This window comes from Abramis brama (assembly GCF_963993115.1).
Source record: "Abramis brama genome assembly, chromosome: 4".
Lineage (NCBI taxonomy): Eukaryota > Metazoa > Chordata > Actinopteri > Cypriniformes > Leuciscidae > Abramis > Abramis brama.
In genome coordinates this window covers 32467305-32477750 of record NC_139966.1, presented here as the reverse complement: position 1 = coordinate 32477750, position 10446 = coordinate 32467305, and the positions used below count along the sequence as shown (strand labels likewise).

Sequence of the window (10446 nt, the reverse complement as noted above, 5' to 3'; positions counted from 1 at the left end):
GGAAACAGCAGTAATATCACAGACCAGAAGATAAGGATGAAGATTAACACAGCTTTGTGTATTGCCGGAACCATACTTCTCAACATAGCAGGTAAAATCTACAACATGAAAAAACTTAGATATAAGTTTAATAAAGCGTTTAATTAAATTGTTTAATAACTGACAAGCAATTGAGTTCCTAAAAACCTTTGTGAGCACATACACAACAGACTTGACTGTATTGATGTTTCTCATGATAAATCTAAAACCTTTGGATCTAAAGACTTGTGGTTAAATGCTTGTAATTGCGTTTGTAGTTATCTTTTAGAAGCTAAAATATATTTTTTATTTATTTAATATTATAATTTTGGTCTCTTTATAAATCCCATACTTTTAAAATAGTGATAATAACAATAAAAATGAATAGTGTCCAAACGTTTGACCGTCTATTATATTACTGTTTTTCAATTGTAAGTATACTGTATATTATAATAATTGAAATATTTTTAAATTTCAATAATAAATATTGTATTTAAAATTACAACTAGCTAACAGTTTATAACTAGATTTTTTTTTTCATAGACTGATTTAAATTGTTATATGTCTAAAATCAAGTCAAGTCACATTTAAAAAAAAAAAAAGTTTTTAAAACATATTTATTTTAGGGTGACCATATTTTAGTTTTCAGAAAAGAGGACAGGGGCGTGATTAAGGGGTAGGGGGCGTGGTTGGGGATGAATGCCTCAAAAAATACTTGCCAAAAAAAAGCCGGTTTCATGTTTTGTGTGCAAAGGCAAGCGCCAGTCAATTAGTACACGATTAATGGTCCCATGAAAAACATTGAAAAACAGACATTTTCATGAATCTATAATCTATATTTTTGTCTTGTTTCCAGTCCAAATATCTTAAAATTCTTAAATAAAGAAGCATTTACCAAAAGAAGCATTTATCAAGAAGCATAAGTAAAATGACATAAGAAATTCTATCTTGTTTTCTGATTTAAAAAAAATCAAAATTAAGTGTGTTTTTGCTTAAATCTAGCAAAATGATCTGCCAATGGGGTAAGAAAAATAATCTTGTAACTTAACTAAACTTCATTTAATGTTTTTTTATTTTTATTTTTTTAGAAAACAAGATATAATTTCTTATGTCATTTTACTTATCTAGTAAATGCTTCGTGATTTAAGAATTTTTTTATATTTGGACTGGGAAACAAGACAAAAATACTAATTAAGAAAAGCATTTTTTGCAGTGTAGTCTTTTATACATTGAAACTTCAGTATCTGTCAAAAACAGACAACTTGTAATGCAGAAGGATTTTCTGTATATGAGACGCAGTTCTATTACGTAACAGAAACACTGCCAATGTGAAAGCATAATGTAAGCCTGCTGCTAATTCACATACACACTGCATGTAAAACTGGCCTAATTTAGTTAAGGATTGTTACTTTATTCATGTCGTTACTATGAAATAATTTAACTAAATTAAATTAAAACTAAATAAATACCATTATTCATGTGAAGGTTTTATCTTGTTTTCATGCCAATTGTGCGTGCAGGCACTGATGTTAGAGTTTAACAGTAACACTTTATCAGCTCTGTACAAATGACTGTCTACTTTGTCTTTGTCTACCCACACAGGTTCCCTCTGCCAGTTAGATGGTAAGTTGTCATAATGACCATAAAACTCTTGTTCCACGCAGAATGTTTCTTCTATGTCTGTGAGGCATTTTAAGGAATTCTCATATTACTTTTTCTCTCATTAGTATGTGGTCAAGCCCCCCTAAACAATAAGATTGTTGGAGGGGGGGATGCAAAGGAAGGGTCTTGGCCGTGGCAAGTCAGCATTCATCTCGGGAAAAGCGGTTTATGTGGTGGGAGTCTAATCAATAAAGACTGGGTTTTATCTGCAGCTCACTGCTTCCAAACGTATGTTGGCATCTTAAATTAAGCTTAAAGGGATAGTTCACCCAAAAAATGAAAATTATCCCATGATTTACTCACCCTCAAGTCATCCTAGGTGTATATGACATTCTTCTTTCAGACGAATACAATCGGATTCGGAGTTATATAAAAAAAAAATCCTGGCTCTTCCAAACTTCATAATGGCAGTGAATGTTTTTTTGCTATTTTGAAGTGCATCCATCCATCATAAAAGTGCATCTATCCATCATAAAAGTGCTCCACACAGCTCCGGGGTGTTTATAAAGGCCTTCTGAAGCGAAGCGATGTTTGTGTAAGAAAAATATCCATATTTAAAAGTTTATAAAGTAAAATAACTAGCTTCCGGCCAAACGAATATACTGGGCCCTATCATACACCCGGCGCAATGCAGTGCCATGTGCGATGCAAGTATTTTTTGCTAGTTTCAGCCTGACGTAGTCTGACGGCCATTCACTGCCATTATAAAGCTTGGAAGAGCCAGGACATTTTTTAATATAACTCCAATTGTATTCATCTGAAAGAAGAATGTAATTTTCATTTTTGTGTGAACTATCACACTAAGATACAATTGTAAATTGATAATTGTGGGATTAAAGTAGACTTTCTCTATTTACAGCTACGGTGCGTCTGACACTGTGATGTACTTCGGGCGTTGGAGCCAATCGGGCTCAAACCCTAATGAGACATACAGGACAGCGAGTCAAGTTATCAAGCATCCTGACTATAACAATCCCAAGTTTTCTAACGACTTAGCACTGATCCAGCTCTCCTCTTCTGTGAATTTCACTGATTACATTAAGCCAGTCTGTCTGGCGGCTGCTGGTAGTGTATTTCCTGGAGGTGCAGAGAGCTGGGTGACTGGATGGGGAACGCTACAGCCTGGAGGTGAGTGAATATTTGTTTGTCAACTAATTGAAAGAAAAGAATACAAAAAAGAATACAGTAACCCTCAACAATTTACCTAGAAATGTTTTTTAAAAGCTGTCAAAATATATCCTCTGAATGTGTCACAGGCCAGAATCCTGACATACTGCAGGAGATTATGTTACCAGTTGTCAACAACAGTGCCTGTGATAATGCTTATGGAGGGGGCATCACAAGCGAAATGATTTGTGCTGGATTTTTAAATGTGGCAGGGAAAAGTTCATGTCAGGTAAGACATCATTTTGATATAAAGCAATTTACAACACTACTGTCCAGTTTTCGGTCACCTGCACACTTCACACTGCCACCCTAGTTGCTCAGTTAAACTCTTCAAGTCTTTACTCCACTGATCATGAACTCATACACTACAACTGCTTACTACACCTGATCTGCAGAGAAAAGCATGGAGTTGCAGTCCCAGACTATTATAAGGGATAGTTCACCCAAAACCTTGTAGAACCTTCTGAAACAGTTTGCAGCTTGAGTCAGCACAGATCTACAAGTTACTCGATCAAAACTCACTTTCTGACGTGCCCGACAGTCACTCTGACTCCAAATGAGTTAAAAAAAAAAACGGCGTATATGATCCTATGATGCTGGTTTTTGCCAACTCATTCAGCGCTCCAGTTACTCCAACTGTCCATTGAACTGAGAACAGTACGGATATGTCCGACAGTACGGATAAAAGCGGCAAAATGTATGTTTCTGATATATTTTGCTGAAAAGCATAAAGAATAACAAATAAAACATACTGGAAGTATAACAGGTATCCAATGGCAGTAGTTCTCGAGTCAACAGAAGTTCACTGATAATGGTTTCTCGTAGTTCTCATGTAAAAAGTAATTTGATTAAGTTGATTTATTCACTTTATTTGCTTTTAAATATCCGCATTTCACATCATTATTGGGTGCTTTAATAATCGGTTATTTTAACTTGTTGATGATTTGACTTGATTGAAATGAACCGTTTCGCTTTATAAGACCTCACATCGTCAGGAGCCACGGGTATTAATTTTATGTTGCCTGTATATGCTTTTTTGATTCTGAAAATGATGGTAACTGTGGATTTGCATAAATAAATAAATAAATAAATAGAGAGACATACTGCCAAATAGACAACTGAAACATACTTTAGCATTTCTTAGTCTTCTGAAAATGCCCAGCTTGATGCGCTTAAGAGTGCTTTGAAGGCACAATCCACGGAAGTAATGTGCTACTTAGTGTCTTATTTCACAGATAATTAATTTTAGGAACAATTACTGACCTGCAATATTAACTTCACCTCCATTATTATTTATAGTCGACAAGGATGTGACAGTTGGCCAATGTGGTCTTTGTCCTCACCCATCCTCCACTGTGATTGGATGGCAGAGTAAAAACTGACAGTGACTAGTGCTGCGTTTTACCCATAGACTGTTTAAAAGATGGACTATGCATCTCACTGTAGGAAAATAAAGCCAAAATGTCCCAGAAATGGCCGCTGTCATATTGTGCTGATGACATCATTTGGAGCCAGAATCTGCGCAGTAGAAGCTGCATTATCAAGGTCCCTCCCAAACTCCTGTAGACTCAATCACAATGTATTGGCAGTAATAAGTCTTGGTACAGATCTATTCCGCCAATACCAAATACATTAACATTGCCATATCCATTACAATGCCAATCTCTCCAAGAATTGTAATGACAGAAATAACTAAATAAAACCAAACGTGTTCAAAAAACTTACTTTTGAACATCCGTCATCATGGTAAGAACTACCTAAAATTACAGAAACTATCTTTGGGAAAATATTGGATTTTTTTGTTTGGCTCACGTCCCATTCGTTTACATGGAGAGGACAGGGACCTATACTGCAGCCAGCAACCAGGGGGCGATCAAAATGTTTTGGCTTCACTTTTCAGGATGTGTGCGGCACACTTGGTTTTACTCAAAGTCTAACATTTTGGGCTGAAAAAATCTTTGGTGGACACACGAGTGGCATACTTTTACCTTTCGGCTACACTGTTGCATACTTGTGTCTGTAACAGTTGTTCACTGTATATTGTCAGAAATATAAATGCTGAATGTTTGTGAATACAGGGAGACTCTGGAGGTCCATTGGTCAGTAGGAACAGCTCCCGGTGGATTCAGTCCGGCATTGTGAGTTTTGGTGCAACACGATGTGATGACCCCAGATATCCCAGTGTGTTCGCCAGAGTTTCTCAGTTCCAGAACTGGATCACATCTTACATGGCCAGCAACCCTCCTGGATTTGTTGTGTTCAACTCCAGTGGATTCAGTTCACTCAACCTCCTTTTATTTACCATTTCTCTCACATTCTCCATCATTCCTTTCACCTTCTCCCAGTATCTCTCTTCCTAAAGATAGTTTGCACAGTAATTCTAAGGGTTCTTTGATGAAGAGGATCATCTTTCTACTGTTCATGCTCTCACACAGAGGTGAAAAGAGCAGTTATACTGTTATTTTTGGTCATTTATTTTTTATCTTTTCAATAATGTACTACTCTTGAAAAGCTATCCTATTGACATTATAAGGGCATAAACTAATGAAATTCAGCATGCTTGTGTCCTCTGAGATTCAGGATGTTTGCATAACTACTTGAGATCGACTGATCTTGTTTGTTTTATAACAATATCGGTTATTTGTATGTTTATATGTCTGATAACCGATGCATAACTGAAATAGGGTCTGAAGCTCTGTAATGTGATCAGGAATACTGGCTGTTGAAAATGTAATCAATTACCATGTTGTAATCACACTGTCTTAACAGAATAAATACAAAAGAAGGAACTGACATGGGGAAGGTTCTCTCTCTCTCTCTCTTCAAAATCTTTTGAACATAATTAAAAAAACTTTACAATCACTTTTAATCAATTTACATGCTTGCTGAGTGAACTTATTAATGTCCTCAAAAAATATCTTGCTGACTCCATACTTTTCAACAGTAGTGTACACAAATATATTAAGCAGCACAACTGTTCAACATAATAAAAATAATAAAAAAAATCTTGAGCATTAAATCAGCAATATTAGAATTAATTCTGAAGGATCATGTAACACTGAAGACTGGAGTAATGATGCTGAAAATTACAGAAATAAATTACTAATTTTTTAAATATATTAATAGAAAACAGCTATTTTAATTGTAATATTATATCACAAAATATATTTTGTGATACTGTTTTTATTGTATTGTTGATCAAAGCATGAGCAGAGATTCCTTTCAAAAAAACAAAGAATCTTTATTTATATATATATATATATATATGTAAGCCAGTATATCGGTCCAATGGCGGTCTCCAATAATACGGGGAAGGTTGCTGTGCGTTACTGTCTTTCCTTTTACGCAACACAACAAGATTAAATGAAATACATGTTCTCATTTCTATTACCTTGTTATTTCATCTGACTCCATAAATGAAAAAGGTTTTAATGATATCTGAGCACCATTAAAAGTGAGCGAATGTTTGATTATTCTTTTTTACTCTAAGTATATTTTACCCATTCCAGATCAGGAAACTATGTCGCTCAGAGGTCCTCACGTCTTCTGTTTAACACGGGTCTCATGTTCACAAGCTCATCAGTTTAGTCATCAAACAGAGGTAATTGCTATATACCTGAGATCAGTTACATTCACGTTTACACAAAGATACTTTGGTATAGCCCCATGGAATTGCATACATTTTAATTTAACTTAACGTTTACTTCAGTAGAGGTATGGACACTATTACAGATATAAGTTGACCAACATTACTTCTCTCATAATACAGTAGCTCTGGATTGGCCATGCCGTGTTTTCCCACTTACACTTATTTAAAGTAACATTAAATTTAAAGGTAAGACACACCCAAATTTAGATTGGTCAAGCATCATTTGCTGTTCAAATATTAGTCGTCACTAATCTGACGCAAAACTTGCGGGAACATAATAATCTGTTTAATCTTCTAGGGAAAACAATTTCAGAGTCAGTCGGAATATATCAAATGTAACAATTTATTATGTCAGGTAAATGTATCATGCCAATCAGTTCAAAGATAATAAATGCAAAACATCAAATGCTCTGGAATAAAGAAAAAGATGCGAACCTGACATTAGAAAAATACATGATGCTGAGAGTTTTGGCTACTCTAAGCATCACAGGCTAATTTGAGTTAAAAATCACGACGAGCCTTCTTCAACATCTCCCAAAATATTCAGACCAAGGCAGAAACCACTTTTCAAATGTAAACATGAGTTCACAGTGGGAATTTGCATTAATCACCATCCAAGACTTACTGGGGACAGAGGTTGATTTACATGGGGGCACACCCACAGCCAGGCACGGCGCCAGGATTTTTTCTCTACTGGTGCTAATGGGGAGCTGGACCGATACGTAGGGGTGCTAAGAAAACAATTGATTTTCATTACTTAAGTTACTCTATAATTATAGAGGTTCTCGTTTTTTCAATAAAAGCAGCTATGATACACAGCACTTTAACTGGATTTGGCCAAAGAAATAACTAAGCCTAAAATTAAAAACGTTAAATAAAAAAATTAAAAACGTTATCCAATCACTGCTTAACTGCTTAAAAAATATTGACTAATATAGCCTACTGTTATATTAACTGTGCGTATACATAATATAGATTTTAATAGCTTGATGCTATTTAAATATTTTGTCACATTATTAAAAGTTTCGGTGCATAGGACAGACCTATCCGCGATCGCTCTCCATGGTTCTGACCAAAGAAGAGAGCTTTGGAATCTCCATTACGCATCATACCTGGGCTGCATTTTCCGATAACATTGTCTCTTAGCGCGCTACGAAGATAGCTTAACTAAAGGTATACTACCACTAAAGGTATATCATTGCTAGGCGTCTTCAGGGCTATCATCCACTCGCGAGGCAGAGCCGCTGAAGGCAGAGGCGCTGGCGCCCTCCTAGCAACGGCGCTGTTTTTGGTAAAACATGATTTTGACCACTTTATTAAGTTTTGTTTTATAGAAAACTCTTTTTAAAAGATTTTCGTTTTGTATAAATTGTATCTTAATTTTGATCAATGTTTTATCAATCAATTGCCCGTATTTAATGAATACGAATCAAATATATAGCAGACAATGTAATAAGGAGCCGGCACGATTACTTGCATTGCACGTGAACCGGAGGTCGCCGAAACTCAGCTTGTGCCTCACAGATTTGAGAAATATAGGCTATATATTACAGAAAGTTTGAAATGTCTACTTTTAAACGAAAATATTCAAACCCAAATAAATAGGCTACTCTCTGATTATGTAATCCAAATGAAATGTGCATTTCTCTCTGGCGTTCATGGCGAGACCGCATCGTCAACTTCATCTTTGCAGCGACACAGAAAACACCAGTTCATTACTAAACAATTAAATGTCTCCTTGCTATTGTCTCCTTGCTATTTAAATATATAAGCTCCTTGCTTCTTTGTGGCAAGTTTTATGCGTGCGGCTTATTATCCTGTAGGCTAGCCTATTAAATTAATATAAAGGGGCGATTTGTCCACGAATGGCTTAAATGAACAACTACTAGTCGACTAGAAAAAAAAATTAGTCGGAGGTAGCCCTTATTCCACATATTTTCGAAAAAACAGGCCATTCTGTGTTGGGGGAGCGACCGTGAGAGGAGCGGAATATTCAGAAATGCGCTCTCCGCTCACGAGCTCTGATCGGAACAAACCCGAACCTCACTGTCTGCTGAACTTGCGCAGAAACATCAAAATAGACATAGCCAGCTTTTTAAAATTGTTGTTAAAACTAAACATTTAGACTATTTTAGTACAAATTATGAGCTTATTGACGATTTTTTATAATTCTTGACAAAATTAGAATTCTTTTTTCTTTTTTTTCAACAACGCAACGATGAGCATTTACTAACCTACTTTTAAAAAAATGCGGGTCGGGTACAATATTTTCTTTTTCTTTTTTTGCGGTCCGAGTTGCGGGCGGGTTAGTTGAAAACGTCGGTCGGGTGCGGGTTGTTTATACATTGACCCGCGCATCACTGGTGTCTAATGATTCGGATCACAACGTCAAAAATAGAATTAATACAACGCCACAGCAAGAAAAACAAACACCCTGTAGGCCTACCTGTTAAAAATGAACTGGGCAAAAAACAGCTAGGCTATCTGTTATGCCGAGTTCTGTAAAAGAACATTGTAATTAACGTAATTTCGCATTGTTTGTAATTTCTTGTTGTTGACTCAATAATAAACTGCAATTTCAGAGTTGGATCTGTTTGTTTGTGTTTCATATATTAATATTACATTATGTAAAACGTCCAACTGTTTACGAATCAAAATCCGGACATACTGTGATGCATGTATGAATTATCATGTTAGACTAAGTTAGTAATGTAATAGCCTCTATTGAGCCCGAATTTGCTTTTATATAAGTTAACCTTGTTTACGTTACTTTACGACCTGCAACTGCACACATATAACGTTACTTTACTGTAAATCAAAGATTTGACGATGGATTATGAAGCCTTAGTACCTCTGACCGTGCGACTATAATAAAAAACTTACTCTCAGCAATGGTGAGATCTTGCCGGATCCCTATACAATAATATCTGACGATCTTCTTTGGATTGTGGATGACAAGAAGTGGCCAGCAATTGTATGGCCTGATATATATAATTATCTAATTCAGACACCAAGTGTGTATACAAGAGAAATGATTAGAGCGTACAAATCCCTTGATGCATACAACTACGTGCTATGTGGTCATGTGGTCATGTGCAGCTCGTCAAATACTTTGATGCTGCACCGGATTTTTGCGTGTTGAGGTCAGATGTAGCCTACTCCGGTACGAACTAAGATCGCGGGTCTTTTGCCCCCTGTTTGCGTGGGCTTAACTGGGGCTACACAGATTTTTGACGGGGCTTTAGCGCCCCCTAGCCCCGGTGTAGCGCCGTGCTTGCCCACAGCAGTTAACAAGATATCTCTAAACTCTCCACACATTATTACCTTTTGGTTTACTACTTTGGTTACCTTTGTACCAGTCGCACTGAGACATTTCAAATGATACCAAACGTGTAATACTGTATGATAATTATTTAGATTCTTGGGTGAATTTTAGTGATCTCAGCATAAGAGAGAAGGAATGGGGGAAGAGGGAAAGAGATGTAGATTAGGATGATTCTGAGGTGAGACTTGCGTCTCGTACGGTGCACGAGTGAGTTCAAATGTTAATTTCCTTTGTTCTCTCAGAGAGTCAAGTCAAGTCAAGTTTATTTATATAGCGCTTTTCACAATACAGATTGTATCAAAGCAGCTTCACAGTATTAAATTAAAATAATACATCAATGCTTGTTTCTAGTGGAAAACGTCCACGTTTGGTAATGCTGATCAATAGTATTGTTGATTGATTAATTAAATTAAATATCCCCAAATATCCCCAACTGAGCAAGCCAAAGGCAACAGTGGCAAGGAACCGAAAAACTCCATCAGGTGACCTAATGGAGAAAAAAAAAAAAAACTTGGGAGAACCCAGGCTCAGTCGGGGGCCAGTTCTTCTCTGGCGTTTATGAACTAGAGGTAACAAGAGAGTTGCCCTCTCTTCCAGTTTTCCCAGTGTTTATATATAATATCAG

The 10446-nt window shown here is 36.3% G+C and overlaps 1 protein-coding gene across 1 annotated transcript; it reads left to right on the top strand.

Annotated features, from left to right (window-relative positions):
* Positions 1-5718, top strand: LOC311081877 (chymotrypsinogen A-like). The gene is made up of 6 exons (XM_084112576.1): positions 1-91; positions 1621-1641; positions 1746-1908; positions 2540-2808; positions 2937-3076; positions 4926-5718. The coding sequence occupies exons 1-6, from the start codon at positions 37-39 to the stop codon at positions 5205-5207; spliced, it is 930 nt and encodes a 309-aa protein (XP_083968702.1). The 5' UTR covers positions 1-36; the 3' UTR covers positions 5208-5718.
* The last annotated feature ends 4728 nt before the right edge of the window (positions 5719-10446 follow it).